This window comes from Schistosoma haematobium, chromosome 1 (assembly GCF_000699445.3).
Source record: "Schistosoma haematobium chromosome 1, whole genome shotgun sequence".
Taxonomy (NCBI): Eukaryota; Metazoa; Platyhelminthes; class Trematoda; order Strigeidida; family Schistosomatidae; genus Schistosoma; species Schistosoma haematobium.
Genome location: NC_067196.1, coordinates 54329062 through 54346686, shown reverse-complemented (window position 1 = coordinate 54346686; position 17625 = coordinate 54329062). Strand labels below are relative to the sequence as shown.

At 36.7% G+C, this 17625-nt stretch overlaps 1 protein-coding gene across 1 annotated transcript in view; it reads left to right on the top strand.

Annotated features, from left to right (window-relative positions):
• The first annotated feature begins 5522 nt into the window (after positions 1-5522).
• The window catches only part of TRAK2_1 (Trafficking protein, kinesin binding), a 49335-nt gene continuing 37232 nt past the window's right edge, over positions 5523-17625 (top strand). The window contains exon 1 of the mRNA XM_051209086.1: positions 5523-10273. Coding sequence (XP_051074509.1) covers positions 10228-10273 — 46 coding nt within the window. The 5' untranslated portion in view covers positions 5523-10227. The remainder of the gene's footprint in view (positions 10274-17625) is intronic.

The following is a 17625-nucleotide window of genomic DNA, read 5'->3' as shown; positions in this document are numbered from 1 at the left end:
ATACTTCGAGGAACTCCTGAATAGGCCGGCTCCAATGAATCCACCGAACATCGAAGCAGCACACACAGATCTTCCTATAGATGTCAACCCACCAACGACGGAAGAAATTAGAATGGCCGTCAGACAAATCAAGAACGGGAAAGCAGCAGGACCCGACAACATACCAGCTGAAGCACTGAAATCAGACGTCGAAGTAACCACAAGCATGCTTTACCCTCTATTCAAAAAGATTTGGGAGGAGGAACAAGTGCCAATGGACTGGAAAGAAGGACACCTCATCAAGATTCCAAAGAAAGGAGATCTGAGCAAATGTGAAAACTACAGAGGCATTACACTACTGTCAATACCAGGGAAAGTCTTCAACAGGGTGTTGCTGAACCGGATGAAGGATGCAGTAGATGCCCAACTTCGAGATCAACAAGCTGGATTCCGAAAGGATCGGTCGTGCACAGACCAAATTGCAACACTACGGATCATCGTCGAACAATCAGTTGAGTGGAACTCGTCACTATACATCAACTTCATTGATTATGAAAAGGCATTCGACAGTGTAGATAGGAGGACATTATGGAAACTTCTTCGACACTACGGAGTTCCTGAGAAGATTGTCAATATTATCCGGAACTCATACGACGGACTACAGTGCAAAGTAGTGCATGGAGGACAGCTGACAGATGCATTCCAAGTAAGGACCGGAGTCAGACAAGGCTGTTTACTCTCTCCCTTCCTCTTTCTTCTGGTGGTCGACTGGATTATGAAGACCTCAACATCTGAAGGAAAACACGGAATACAATGGACAGCTCAGAACCAATTAGACAATTTGGACTTCGCAGATGACCTAGCCCTCCTATCACGTACACGTGAACAGATTCAGATAAAGACAGCCAATGTAGCAGCAGTCTCTGCATCAGTAGGCCTCAGCATACACAAAGGGAGAACCAAGGTCCTCAAATTCAAAGCGGAGAACAGCAATCCAATCACCCTTGATGGCGAAACTCTGGAAGATGTAGAATCCTTCACATATCTGGGAAGCATCGTCGATAGACATGGAGGTTCAGATGCAGACGTAAAGGCGAGGATTGGCAAAGCAAGGGCCGCATTCCTACAATTGAAGAACATATGGAACTCAAAACAACTTTCAACCAATATCAAAGTGAGAATCTTCAATACGAACGTCAAGGCAATTCTACTGTATGGAGCTGAAACTTGGAGAACTACAACAACCACAATCAAGAAAGTACAAGTATTTATAAATAGCTGTCTACGCAAGATACTCAACATCCATTGGCCGGATACCATCAGCAATAGCCTTCTGTGGGAGAGAACAAACCAACTTCCAGCTGAAGAGGAAATTAGGAAAAGACGATGGAAATGGATAGGACATACATTACGCAAATCGTCAAACTGCATCACGAGGCAAGCTCTAACTTGGAATCCTGAAGGGAAGCGGAAAAGAGGAAGGCCAAAGAACACATTACGTCGGATAATAGAAGCAGATATGAAAAGGATGAATTACAACTGGAAGGAGCTGGAAAGGATTGCCCAGGACAGGGTTGGATGGAGAATGCTGGTGAGCGACCTATGCTCCTTCACGAGGAGTAACAGGTGTAAGTAAGTAAGTAAGTTTTGTCATACAGATATCAGATACTGGCGGGAAACTTTAACAGGTATGGAGTCGACACAACGGAAACTGTTTAAAAGGTATGGGTGTACATCCATTGTCGGAAAACTTCTCTGTGGGTTATATGGTGTTACTCTTAGGTGGTTAAAACCTTTAACATTAATCCGCCTTTTTAGTTCGAGCCGAAGCGTCAGGTATTTACATTTGCATTAAGCGAATAAAATAAATTTGACTTCCCTGAAAAAGGCTGTATAGAGTCATTTCGAGTAGGGAAAATTGGTGTCCACTTCCAATCTTGCTAAGGCCTCTGGAGAACTTCATATTCCACTGTTCGAAAAAACGGACTAGCGTGGTGTTCTGGATATTGTACAATCACGTTCATAATTATCTTAAAACATGAAGTGTTACCTCTCCCATTCTGTGTTTATCGGCTCATTTTATGATAAATATCTTGTTACACTGTTTTATCCGGCTCAATATCGTTGTTTAGTCTCAATCCTTTCCTTAACTTCAAGTATTAATTAATCTTCAAAAGTATGTTATTTTCAATATTTAATGACCAGTGCATTTCTATAGATAACACAAACTGCTCCGACGTTCAATTATGCCAAGATGTTGATAATCAGTTGCAAATTTGTTTAACAGAAGAGCTCAAATCCCTACATTCGTCCTCAGAAACACCTCCCAATCATTCCCATTATTCTTCTCAGTTAAACGCAGTCAGTCATCCAGCTCATACTGTTTCAAACCAAATATCTGTGATTGGTTCAAAAGACCAGACGTCTAATAGTACCGTTGTTCAAGACGACAATTTTGTAGCGGATATTGAACTAATTAGTCTTACCAGTCAACGACAGTCAATCCCACGCTATCGTCTTCGAGTAGATCCATGCACTGCCTTCTTAGGTTATAGAAACAAGGATTTTAGATCTGCCAGACGAATTACTCGTGACTTTTCTAGCAAATATCCCTTGCCCAAATCATCATCCGAATTAGCTACAATAGGATACATTAGTTCTTATACAACCAATACTCTCAATAGAACAACTGAATTGAACTCAGAGGAGGACCGTTCTGAAGGAGAAGACGAAAACGACGACACTCTCAGTTTAACAACAGAACAGATTGAAAATACTCTTGATTATTTTAGTAAGCAGATTTTTTCGATTTGTTTGTTTGCCCAAGTTATCAACGATTAAATCCAATTATTTAACTTTTCGGAAACGTACTTTCCAGGATACTCTCTGGTCAGCTTAAATTACGCAAACAATATTCTTTAGCCATAGTTTAAAACAAAATCCTGTCTTTTTAGCATCTGGAAGTATGGCGTGAGGTGTGTACTTTTTAATGTAGTTGTTTAATTTAAATCTATGCTCAGTTAGTAGAAATGTATTCAGTTTATTTAAATGATTTAAAAATCAAAAATATAATTCATTAGGAATACCACACAAATCCTCTGTAAAATGCTTCTAACTGAAGTAGGATTGAGTCAATGGAAGGAAAGCAACTCCAGTCTATGCAATCAATGGCCCTCATCTTGAGTTTAGCACATATGAACATACCTAATGGGTGAGGTCTTTTACATGGTTGATTTACTGGAAGAAGTGATTCACAGTCGATCAAAATTTTTTATTATCAGTTATATTTCTTTCCCAACCAACATTCTTTTTTTCTGAGTTTCATTTCCTGCTTCACAGAATTTATATACTTTCGCACACGGTTTCATGTTAATGAATTATTTTGACATTACTTGGTTTCATAAAGTGATGTAAGTGGGGTAGAGTGCCAACCTAAAATAGCTGTTGAAAGGTCAATTACTTATACTAGTTAATTTCAACCCTTGGTGGTTTTGTTATTTCTTGTCTTGACTGAATAATTTTTTTATAGGTTTTTTATTATAATGTGACATCGGGTACCAGGTAATCTTATTAACTTTTATTGATTGTCGATAATGTAAATAAGCAGTGAAATCGGAAATTTTAAACTTAAATATAAGCTTAGTCACATTTGAATCACTTCGTTGGTTCCTTGTTTAACGTTTTCCACTCTAACACACTTGCTGCATAGAGTACCTCTTATTTCAGTATGTGTTAGTGTTATCATCTTCGTTGGTTCAGTTAGTCACAACTTTTCCACCCATAACTAACTGGTCACGATGCCACATATACGTTCATTTCTCATCCACCTCTAAATCTTTACCATGATATTATTTCAAACAGTTCATCCCATCAGTCATTCGTTTTGAACTATATCTCTCATGTTTGGTTTTCCAGTGCTATTGGCACCACTAGTTCAACTTCTTTGTTTTTATTTTGTTATTGTTTTGATTCAAACTACATACTTATCCTACGTCATAGATTTATTTATTTATTTATTTGGACACATGAATATTGGTACAAGAGAGCGCCAATATATATGCGCCACACAGAACAATGAAAATTCGAAGAGGAATACAAAGAAAGAAAGAAAAAAGCTAAGGAGCACAAAAAAAAGAGAGAACAATAACGAAGAGATTGGTGTAAGGTAATGTGCTAGTAATCAGGGAACGCAAAGGTACAATCGGAAGAAATCTTTCAGGTAAAGGAGACACAACCACTTTTTATGAAGAAGGTAAAAGAAGGTTACAGCAGGATCGCCACTGGCTTCTATTCTGAGCCATATCTGATAACGTCTCTAGCCACTGTGTTGCACCATCTCTCAGACCCCAACCAGGGAGTCGTGAAGGACCGACACAAGCCAGTCCTTTGCAGCTTTCTTTCATACCACGACACCATGTCATGCACTGACCACCTCTCCGCCTCTTCCAACCAGTCCCAGTATCAACAAATAATGCACGATGTGGAATTCTCTGGGACGACATTCGGAGAACATGTCCAAGCCACTGAAGTCGGTGTTTCAAGATGGTGACACCAATTGAATTATCATCTCTGTGCCCGAACACACGATGCCGAACCTCTGCATTACTGACATGGTGTTGCCACTGAATGTCAGCAATCCTTCGGAGACAGCGATGATCGAACACAGAGTCGTCTAACGTCCTCAACTCGGAGAGGCCAGGTTTCACAAGCATAGAGCAAAACTGCTCTCTTCGACGCGTTGTAGATCCGACCTTTTACAGCCAGACTAACATCACGAAGGCGCCATAGATGGCCCAGATTGGCATAAGCCGCTCTGGCTTTCACTATTCGTGCATTGATCTCATCACTCACACCCCCACCAGCACTTACACAGCTACCCAGATACACGAACTTCTCGACTACGTCTATCTGCTCACCATCCAGGGTGAGTACAGGATTGGAATCCTGCCAGTCTTGTAGAAGTACTTTGCACTTCGAAGGTGCAAAGCACATACCATACCTACGGATACTGATTGCCAACTGATTAAGTGCGGATTGCATGCCTTGGGCATTATCGCACAGTAAGACAATATCGTCCGCATACTCAAGGTCGAGAAGTCTTTCTCCAGGCAACAGATCCATACCACCATTACTTACCTTCATCAGAGCTGTTTCCAGAATGTCATCGATGGCAAAGTTGAAGAGGAATGGTGAGATTGGGCAACCCTGCCTAACCCCACTACTCGAATGGAACAATGGAGAGAGGTGGTTGTATGCCCTCACTCTGCCTGAAGTGTTTGTATATAGGGCTTTTAGGATGTTAATAAACTTCTCAGGCACACCCTTCTTCAATAGACAATCCCAGAGAACAGTTCTGTCCAACGAATCGAAGGCAGCCCTGATGTCAAGAAACACTACGATTGTTGGCCTTTGATAAGTATGGCGGCGTTCTAACATTTTGCGGAGGGTGAAGATATGATCAATACATCCTCGACCAGAACGAAACCCAGCCTGCTCCTCGCGAGTCAATCTTTCTCGAGTTGTGAACAACCTACGAAGTATGACGGAAGCCAATAGCTTGGACGCAATCGGAAGTAGACTTATCCCCGGATAGTTGTTGCAGGAACGACGTGAACCCTTTTTAAAGATAGGGACAACTATCGACTCATTCCATGACGTTGGTACACTCTCTAGTTCCCAAACCTTGGTAAACAACGTCGTCAATTCCTTAGTCAAAAAGTCACCACCATCTTTAAAAAGAGTCGGAGGTAAGTCATCTGGGCCAGGTGAGTTGTAACGCTTCAAGAGTTGGAGCTCCTTGCGGACTTCCTCCTCGTTTGGTGGATCAGTCGTCACCGGTCATGGAGGGCAGGACAGTCTGACCGATGTTGCCGGAGCAGCAGGCCAGTTGAACTGCCCTTCGAAAAATTCTGACCATCGTCCAAGACGTCGATGGATGTTAGTGATTGGCATCCCATCATCCTCGCAGATTGTTTCACTCACATCAGACTTCTTGCTTCCAGTGGCTCGGATGAGCTGGAAGAGCTTCCGGTAGTTACCAGATGCAGCTGCTGCTTCCAGCTCATTAGCACGCTTCGACCACCAGGCTTCTCGGTCCTTACGCAAGCTTCGCCCAATTTCCTTACGTAACATCCTTCGTTTATGGTCAAACTCACGGTCACCCGGAGTAGACCGACGGGCTTCAATGAGTTGTAAGGAACCAGAAGAAACCCAGTGCTTAAAAGCGGGACGTTTCGCAAACCCACAACTGACTGTTCCCGTCATTTTCATGGCGTCATGCAATTGCAACCAATGCTCATCTATAGTTTTCGGTGGAGTGGTAGCTAGTCTAGAGGCTAGCTCGGTTCGATACTTATTTGCAACAGAAGTTGCAACCAGCTTGCTAACATCAACCCGTTGGTGGCGGTCACTTCGTTGTCCACTGAAAAGTAAGGTAAGATTGGCGCAGACCAGGGCATGGTCAGAGTCCAGATAGGTACTCCAGAAGGAGCGGCAGTCTTGTACACAACCACGCCAGCGGTAGCTGATCGCGATGTGATCAATCTGAGTCCAGGATTGAGATACAGAGGGAGGACGCCAGGTGGCACATCGGCGATGACTGTGCCGAAAGTTAGTGCTAGCCAGAAACAGGTTGTGGTCTGTGCATAGTTGCAGTAGACGGTCCCCGTTATCTGACCTGAGACCAACGAGTCCCCATCGGCCACCTAAACGACTCTCTTCTGTGCCTAGACGCCCGACCTGAGCATTCAAGTCTCCGGCTAGTACTACAATATCTGTCGAACGCACTTTCTGGAGAAGAACAGATAATTGGTGGTAAAACTCATCCTTGATTGCATCCGGGCTGAAATCTGTCGGGGCATAGGCGGAGATAACGAAAAGACATCGTTTCTCACGCCGATTTCTTCTCACTTTGATGGAACTTTCTAATCTAACAGCACATAACCGACTGTTAATGGGGATCCAATCGACTAGTGCTGCCTCAGCTCTAGCGCTTAGTGCGACACCAACGCCAGCAAGACCAGACGAAGATGCCACAGGGTCCCCGGATAACCGCACGTAAAACAAGCCTTTTGAAGTGACAGATGGAGAGCAAATTTGTAGTACTTCACTAGAGTCTTGAATACGGGTCTCGGATAGACAGCAGACATCGATATTAAGACTTTCCAAAGACATAGCCAGCCCTATCTGTTGTCCGACCTGCATAAGTGTGCGAACGTTGAAGACAGCCAGTTTGAATGGCGCACGTGGTTTCAGAAAAGCTGCTTCAGTACTCCTATTCGATGGTAACATACAATTTTCGACCGGACAGTGACTCGAGAACGTTTAGATACAGTCGGATTTCCACCAAAGACGAGCCTCTGTATAAGTATAAAAGAGGGTGAATAATGTGGATAATAATAATAATAACGACAATAATAGTAATAATAATAGTATTAATAATGACAATAATAGTAATGATAATTATTTGAATCGATTGATTGTTTTTGTTTTTCGGAGCGATAAAAGTAGTTGCCATAGACATAGAGTTCATCGTTTGTGTGTGGGCTGTGATACTGCCCGGGTGCCCAAACCGAAGCAGGTGGTTATCTTAGGGGGCCACTCCCCGAGCCTTTGACCTAAAGGTCTAACCCACAAGGCAGTGGAGCATCGTAAGGAGATGCAATCCCATGGTAGCCGGTGACCAAAGATTGGTTCATACGCCATTTGTTCCCGCAGGATACTGGAGCCCATGTGCACCATTGGTTTGTGATCCGGTTAAAGCGCCGGACATTCGCTTTTCGTCCTCTCATTTTCGTAAACAACACCCCCGCCACGAGAAGGCAATGAGTAGGACTTCCCTGGCAGAGGCTGTATACGCGCAGCCGTGTGAGAGTATTTCGAGAGGGAGAGCGGACTTACCCCACTCTCGGCCGTACCAGGGCATTCGGGGGCACGTCATAGATTGTTTATATCGTCTACACAAATCACCTTGTTTATTCTTACTTGTCCAATATTTATAAAAATTCTGCTTTTAATTAAAGATCTGTTATATGCTTTTCTTCGCTTTTTTTATCGTCCAATAAAATTGAATTTTAAGGTTAATTAACTGTTTAAACATAAAATCATATGTTTACATAATAAAGAAATTGTGGTTTGGGTTATTAACTTCATTTCGTTATTTTTTATCAATCCATTCACAGTAATCATACCTTGACCACGCAAATGTAGTTCTGATTCAACGATTAATTACATTAATATCAATGCCGTTGTCACTGTATTCATCGGAAGCTTATTATTTGAATGGTTTTGTCATTATTCTTGTAGCTTTTGCTTATTATTACATTTGATGTTGAACAGCAGTTAAATTTTTCTTATTTGTAAGTTGTCTGTTAGAAGTAGCCATATCCTGCTCATTTTTGTTCCTATTAAGATCCGAATTAACACCCTCTCCATTTCTCTTTCTTTTCACTGTTTGATACAATGGATTACATTTTGCTGAAATAAAAATTAGGTGTACATGAAGCTAGTGCGCTGGATTATTAAGATAGGAGTCCGTCTAAACTAGTTCACCGTGTCATCCTCTTCGGCGAAAAACTCTTCTTGACTGTGCTTGACAAATTTCGCTGCATTTTAATCTGGAACTTTTTGAATATTAATCGAAGAGTAGGAAATTTATTCGGTGATAATGTACTACTTTGCATCTATATAAGTAGTTACAAATGGTTTTGTTTAAAATCCAGCCTATCAAAGCACTGATTATTGAGATGAATGGCTTCGTCATAAGAGATAGTTATTTCTTGAATTAAATAAGGCATCTAAGGTAAATGGAATACCGGACTTCATACTTACTGTTTGTGGCTACTGAATATTTAAATTTTTATGGGATTCCTGTTTTTTTTACAGTCTTGATTTATACAATAAAACCACTGTACACACGGACGAAAGGACTGCAGGTATGGTAACATGCTTTTTTCTTGATACAGATTTGGGTTAACTAAAAGTAGTCGGCTGTAACATCACTTTCCAAAATTCTGACTCTATGATTTTTTTTATACAGTTATACTTGGATTTATCGTCCCTAATGTTTACTGTGCATTCTATCCGGCTAGTAAATAACTGATGTATGGAGAATAAAGGTATAAAACTAGATCCTAGATCTTTTGGTCCCTCAATCTCCAATATCCTTTAGTCACGTCCAAGTTTTGGAATGATTACACTAGGTCCACTTATGTTTCAACCACAGTTTGTCGTGTTTATTTTACTTTGGCTTAACGTAGCAAGTTACTAACGAGACGTAGATTTGAGTGAGTTTACTTATGACTGTCATCCAACAGTCTATGATTTTTGTCGGACCTATTTCTAGTACATCTGTCTGCTCAAAATATCTACAATAATAATCTGCTTCTTTAAATCTCAACAGAAGTAACATGGTGATTAAAAGGAATAAGCACACTTCATTGTAAATTTGTACAAAATAAATTATTAATTATGACAAGTTATTTTCCAAGAGGGTGGTCTGTATTATTTTCATAAAGTTCTTAATATGACTGATTTTTTCCGGATTCTGGAATTTACTAGTTCAACATGATAAGTTGCATTTTGCATAGAGGTCAAAAGCCCTTTTACAGAAAACTGTTGGTCTAGACAGGTTGCTCTTAAAATGGCATTTAGGAAAGAAAAATTTTTCTGTAAAAACCCGTAGCTAAATCCTGTGCTGATTGACCACATCAGGGTTGCAGTATCATGTTTCCATGTGTTTAAGTAACATTAATCATAATTGATATATTCGTACAGGTTGGATTTCATGTATATTAAGTTATTCAATCGATGCAACTAGATAAAACTCTTGTAAATCCTCCAATATATCCTCAATTGGCGAATTGATCTAACTTTTCACTTTCTTATATTCTTCATGTCTGCCCCTAGCTAATCACGTGTCTTGTATAGAATCTGACATAAATACAAACTATTTCATTATCGAATCATATGATTGGTTAATTCACCTATTAAGGTTGCTGTAACCATGTCCATCCTGTCCGTATCACTATCACCACCACACAATCGATCACAAATATTTCCACAATTGAAAAAAAAGTTCATTTTTATCGCCTTGTCGATTATTTTCATGATATGGATTACTCGATTGTCTGATGGGATGAGTGTTCCTTAAATCGTTGCTAATTTTAAAATTATCATTTGGATAAATTAACACTCATGTAATGCAAGAATATTCGTCGTGAATATTTCTTCCATCTTTCTGTTTAAAAAATGGGAACACCTGTTGAGTTTTTAACACCACTGGAAATAGAAGCTGGTAAATTGGTTTCATTTTTAGTCCCGTTGTATTGTCGTTTGATTTATTCGTCTCATTTTTCTTCATGTTTATGTGATGCTATGATAAAGTGAGTGGCAATTCGAAGGTCATAAAACTAAGATGTTATCTAATAATTGAGTTGTGGTAGGAGATTTCTATTTCTAGGAATCCCTACCAAGCAAGTCAGAAACTCGCGATCTCAGAAGTTTTTATTTCTATTTTGTTGTATGATTTTCAGTATCCTATTCTCATTTCATCCGTCTTAAAATGTCTTATAGTAGTTTTAATAGTAAAACTAAATCATTGGGACAAATTTAAGGGACTACGAAAATGATGTTGAGGATTTTTTCTCCCGTTTGTATCTAACCAAGAAGTAAGCGATGTAAACGACTAGTTTCTGACAAGCAAATTATAGAAAACAAGTAGTTGAATTGTATACCATGTTTTTATGTGATATGAGTTTCTCTATGTTATTTAGAATTTCTTGAGATTTGATATCAAAGGAGTTGCGATATATTAATTCATCCACAAAGCTGAAAAACATTTTTCATTTTAAACCTTTATGCGCTGTAAGATGGTTTCTCAGGTGCACCCACTGTAAAATGTGATCGATAGACGAACTCACCAATAATAAAGGGAAACGCTCACCACCACATTAACTCCTTTTGACCTTGTACTACTGTATCTCTTTATTAACCAATCACAGTTTGATGTTCATTGTAAAACAATATTTGCTTGTTGACTCATTTTTCCTATTCTTTGGCTACTGTTCGGTATGTTGTTTGTCTGTTTTTCCCTGTATTAATAGACCGTACAGTTTGTTTGTACACTAACGATGTTAATTTATATTTTAGAAACAGATAAAGTTTATCTAGCCAAATAGCTTGCTTGTTCTGACTTTGGCCAAACCAAGACTCTGTATTCGACGGTCTAGAGAATAGCTCAGAATTAAACCTGTAGGAAATTGCCCCCTACACCCACATTGTCTCGACGTTTGCGTACTCGCCTTTGAGAGGGTTTACAAATGCCACTTGTGAACAATCACTTATTCAAATATCCTGAGGCACTTATATACCTTCTAGTTGTTTTTGTAAATTTTTATCCCTGGCTCAACTGTTTATCAAATATAAATCAACATAGAAGTCATTCAATCTGGTACTCTTCCAGCATTCTTCACGCCGGTGTTCAAAATGCCGAAAATTTCGTAATTAGAATATCAACACTTACCCCTTCCCCTTTTAAACTTCTACTTCTGGATGTGCTATCTTTTAACTCAAAGAAAAACAATTAACATCCGAAGATACAAATATCGCCTACCATTTTTACCTCTATTATACTTTCTCCTCATGATTGTTTTATCAATCTTCACGATTCTACCTTTACCACTAACAGATATTGTTGTCTTCATCACGAATTTCTAGAACATGACCTAATAGTAGTGAAATCATTGTACAAATGTAACTTCACCCGGACCATCAGGGGTCTGTTTTGGTTACTTGTGCTTGGATGATCCAGCACATCCCTAAAAATCTATACTTTTCAGAATCACTTTTAAATGAGAAAAAAGTCAGTTCTTATAGACTTATTGTCCTAACATAGTCGTTGCCATAGTGTAAGTCATTGTGTTTATGTATCTTTGTTTAGTCTTAGAAATATTTTCATTGTAAATTAGTCACTATTATAAGTATTCTTATTAGCTTAATGTCATTTTGTTCGTCTTGATGTGACTTTGTTAATATATATATATATATATATATATATATATATATATATATATATATATATATATATATATATATATATATATATATATATATATATATATATATATAGTCCGATTTTAATGAGTCCAAATCGACTCTTAAGTGTCAATAGTATTAGTAGAAAGTTTCTGTCTAATAATTCAGCATGGATTCCGAATATGTATAATGTAGTACTCATTATCATTTCATCAGCTTTATGATTAATGAGTCTGTTTAACGGTCAACCCAGTTTTTTGAGCATATATCATATTTTGCCTATGAGTTATCTATGTTTTCGGTCACACGTCTTTTCTTAAGTAATTAAGCACGTTCTACATCATCATTGTCTTTGTCCGTTTTTCTCTTTTTGAATATTCACTACATAGATACTAAACCAGATAAATTACGACTAAGTTTACTTTTAGGCAACGATTTTTAAAGCAATACAGTCGTCGATTTTAATTTCCCACACCTTACTGGAATTGCAAGTTTCTTATCAATAGATCATCGCGTAGATGTGTGGACCTAATAAATATGTAAAGCCAGGTTTCTTGAGTTAAAAAACTTATGGACGAACCAATAAGATTTAAGGTGAATGCCTTTAGATTTTAGCGCGAAATCCATTGATTCATCCAATCAAATAGCATTTTGTCTTAGTAGCTGATGTCAGTTCGTGATGAAAACTCTAAGTCGTTACACTAATTCTTCACACTAATTCATAACCTTCTCTTGACCCTAGCTAGCGGTTTAATTTCCTCAAGGTCATTCTAGTATCACTCTAAGGTCGTCCATAGATGATGGTCTTACCGCATGAGTCTGTGTTTACTTCTAAATAGTTCCCGTTAAACATAAGTCTAATAGTGCGTTATTTATCAGCAAGCTTTTTTCGCTATTTATCTGGTTATAACTTGTTTTAACTTATTTTTCAATATAAAGTTTTCACTTAATCAAAATCCCTTTGTTTAGTTGTTCATTTGAGAATATTAAATAATGCACTCAACTAGTTAATGTTTATTTAAATGGAGCTATAGCTTACTAGTTGGGGCGATCGGCTGTCAGCCACTTATTCCTTGGTTTGAACTGTGCCACACTTATGTTCGGGGAACTGGGTGGTATCATTAGTCTTCATACTTTTTGCGTGACTTATACCCGTTTACCTAGTAAGTAAGTTAATCTTCTCTCTATTTTCTATACCGGACTGACTACTCCTTGGGATCTGATTGGGTTAATGCTGATTTCTTGAAGTATAGTAATCGGTAGCGCGTTCAAAATTTTGGGATAGTAAAAACTAAATTTATTAGGATTTCCGATATTCAGTGTTTCTCTCCACATGTAAAATGTAAATTCAAAACTGGTGCAAGTGGAAGCACATAGTTTAACAACAGGAAGAATTGTTGAGTTACATTGACCATTTTATTAACTTAAAGGTTTTTCCACTCTCAAGGATTGATGACTTGGGAAATGTTTGCTGAAATAACAAAATACTTGTTAATTTTCCGCTGATATGGACCATCTGTATCGGTTACCTATAAAGTATCATGAGAAAGTAATTAGTAAATCGAAGGTAACTCATACGTAAATTACCTAGAATTCAGTATGAAAATGTTTCTTATAAATACATTTAAACTTTAGAACATTCTTGTCCTGGTATAATTTTAGTTAAATAAAATTTTTCTAGAAACTTTGGCGTATTAACATGAGTTACCAAAAGTTTGTTATTTTTCTTATAAGATACAAAAGTTGTTCATTCTTTGATAACATTCAGTAAACCTTGGCAAAATTCATCCATCCCATTTTTTAAAACATCATTTAGTGTAGAACCATTTTTAAATGTTATGAATTGTTTCAGTGTCAATTTGTATTTAAACATGGTCTTTTTTCCTGTTCCATTCAATTTCATATTTATTTTTCCTGAATAATTGGTTTATTATTATTATTATTATTCCAGGACACCATTTGCCATCTGTATTTTGATCACCTTTCACAATAGGTTCGTCCATTTTATGCTAATTTTATCATAAGCTGGTCACACCCTTATACACTCATCATTATTGGTAATCTTTGTCTGATGTGAGTTAATTTAAGAATTAGTTTTCATTTGTTTACCAACTTTGTTTATTCACTGACTTTTCTTTGTCTAATAATGAGTATTTTTTAGAAATAAACTCAGATTGTTAACTGTTGATAAGGAAAATAGTTAGATACTGTTTTGTAATGCGTAGATTGACTAACTGCGTAAGTATAGAGTTCATAAGTTGGAATATTACCAGGATATATTTGTGTATCTCTGAATTGTCACCATAAATAATAAATGTTCATTATTTGTTTATACTGAGATATTTATCTTCCAGAACTATTAATAACCCATAAATTTATTGAGCTATGTGAAGTATGTGATGAACCCAATTACACTATTTTTCTCAGCTTAGTGTAGTAGAAAATATGAACTATTGAATTTCAGTCTATTAATTGGGAAACGGTTTCTTAACAGCGATACTCAAAACACCTCAGGCTTTTTGCTGTAGAGGTTAAATCTCTCGAACTCGTAAGAAGCCTGAAACTAAGACAAAACGCCTAGTAAATGCATCCTACTTTTTATTTACTCCAGTTTTTCCAGTTTATGTTGTACTCAAATTAACAGGACCCACTGAGTTACAGGTTTATAAATCCAACCAGTTTTAAGTTATAGGACAAATGTAGGGAGCTGAAAATTAATAATGTAAGCTTATTTTTCGTGGTTGTTATAATGCTTAGTCAGAAGCAGTTATTGACGTTATGATTGATCCAACTAAGTTATAGGTTATTTTAAAGTTACTATTAAAATTTTGTCTTATGTTAGTTTTTCACAATACTAATATGAGTTCTTACCTATAATCATATAAGTATGAAAGCTCAATCAATCATTCCAAAGTATTATTGAACTAGTGTCGTAATAGCGTGTAAAAATCGGATGTCATTAGGCTTTTTGGAAACAAGTGTTCTACTATATGATAGTGACATCTAAACGGAAGTGTTGCAGAATAAGTCAAAGCCTCTGTATTTAAATAGGTTTCACAATAAATGACATTTTAATAATCAATTATTGAAAGCGGCCCATTCTAAGTTAAGAGTTTTTTGTTTCTACATATCCTATAAATCGATTGCATTGTCCAATAAGACAGCTAGGAATGTAGGAAAAAAAACTACAACCGAATCACAGTTGAATTTTTTTAAACATTTCTTTTATTCACCTATTGGTAGTAGTGGTAATATGCATTGTACAACTTATAAAGAGTATGAATCTGTTATTTTTTGCATCTAAGTAGAGAGTGAATCGATTATTCTAACTGAAATATATTATTTATAGGCGTGTGTATAGCCATGTGTATTGTCTGCTTGTGTATCTAATTAACAATGTATAATTATTGGTACTTCTTTTTTGTTCTACAGAGATTTATTTTCTGATTGTACCTCTTGGTTGAGAAATTTCATAATTATGCACTTATTATCGTATTAGTTTCTTTTAATAAGACATATTGTTGTTTTTCTTCATTTCATCTTAGATAATAACATAAAATGTCATTATTGTTATTTAAGTAATATTACAGCTTTTCATTATCCATGTATGCATACTTGTAGATGACTTGTCACTGATAACAAATGTTGCTATAAGCATCGATTCTTATTGTAAAAAATGTCTATTAATTAGGCGTTGGTTTGTTTTAATGCTTTACATATTGTTGTTGTTATTATTGTAAGTCTCGATTGGCACTTGTCTCTTATGGCACCAAAAACATAGATTTCTCCATCAATTGTAAGTGATTACATTAGATAATACCCCTAATGTATTATATAATGTATTTTTCAATTTATTTTGAAATAATTTGGAGACGATTTTGTCTTCAGTGTTTCTGATTGTGAGTTAATTAACTGATCATTATCACCTAAAGACAGCATCATACCTTTTAGTGTTTATACCATAATCCAACTACTTCGGTTATTTGATAGAATTATCGATTGCTAAACATGCATAACACTACAATTGTTTACTCTTTCCATCTGGAGTTTTTCTCTGGTATTATTTGTAATTGACTTAATAAATATTGATTGCTTATTGCAGGAATGAAGGCTTTTTCAATTAAAGAAAATGGATTTTTTTTTATAGAATTACCAACATGTTTCCACTACAAGAATGGTTATTTATCAGCTTCTGTTCTAAGACGTTGAATTGAGATAGATTGGGGTGGAAACTAATCGTCATTTGATGGTGAATTAGTTGGTAGGGTTGCCTGTTTATTGTCCTATTAATGTAGATATCTGAAGTCTCTACATTTGATACAAACAGTAATGTATTCTTACTTGGGCTTCAACGACTTATCATCACTTGCTCTCCATTTCCTTCAATCTTTTGTCACGGTTCCCATTTTGCATTGACGTGTACGAGTAACATGTTTTTAAAACGGGAACAATTTTTTAAATGTATGAAATATCCCACCTCCTCAGTGTACACTGGTAATGTCTTTTATGTGTAAAAGTGTGAACCAATCTATCAGTTACTTCAATCAACCAAATACGGTGATTGCGCTCTTAGTTTACTGTCAACATGTTATACGATCAAAGGTATATGCCACCACATCACGTATTACTATGTCGATTTTTGTTGAGCTGTTTTGATCTATCTTTTAGGTTTAGTTCAGAAAGTCCTTAATCCTGTTTTGGAGATTGTTTTTTTGCACTTATCACGTTTATGTACCTTTCTAAGCTAAACAGTCAGTTCGTGCCTATCTAGTTTCTTTTCAACACAGGAACTTCAGAATTTTAATTCAAACAATGGCAGAGGATTGCCAACCATAATATATGCAAGCGTTCTCGCTATCGTCTTTTCCTCAAGTAAATCATGATTACAAACCAATTCTTGCTCATCTTGTCTTTCCTTAAAACTCTACATTGGTTCATTAGTGAATGGGGCATTGTAAGGATGAATTGTGACTGGCCTTAATTAAAACGTGATTTTTTGAGAAAGAAAACTCATATGCCGATAGAATTAGGATCATTTCTAAATATAGAGTTTTAAATCCTTTAAACACATTAATCCATCTATAAGAGGCGTTGATAAATTATCTTCACATGATTTTCTATCCTGCTTGCTCGGGATAGTAAAGTTACATTTTTTCATCAAAAAATAAGATGATAATATAGATTATTTTGTGAATTGATTGATCGACTTCAATTCCAATAATTAGAATGTTTTTTTGTGTGGTTTGGCAATGTTTAATACATTTTGGAATGTAAATGTATATATGACCTTAGTTATTCTGAGTTTCAATAATTATGTAGTAACGATTTGTCATCTAATATAATTTTTTTGATTATACTTAATTTTATCTTGGAAAGGGTACCCTGTAGAGTAGTAAGATAGATTTATTGCATCAATTTAACTTGTTCGGTAATAAGTATACTACCTTTAATAAATCCTAAATTAATTCGATTGTTCAATAGTAAATGGTGTCTATCGCAACTTTTTCATAGCGTACACTTTTGTTTGTGTATCAAATGTAGCTAAGAGTGTATCTAATACTAAGATAAGAAATTTTTTAACGTTATTTTCTCTATTTGGTTATATTTAAAAGA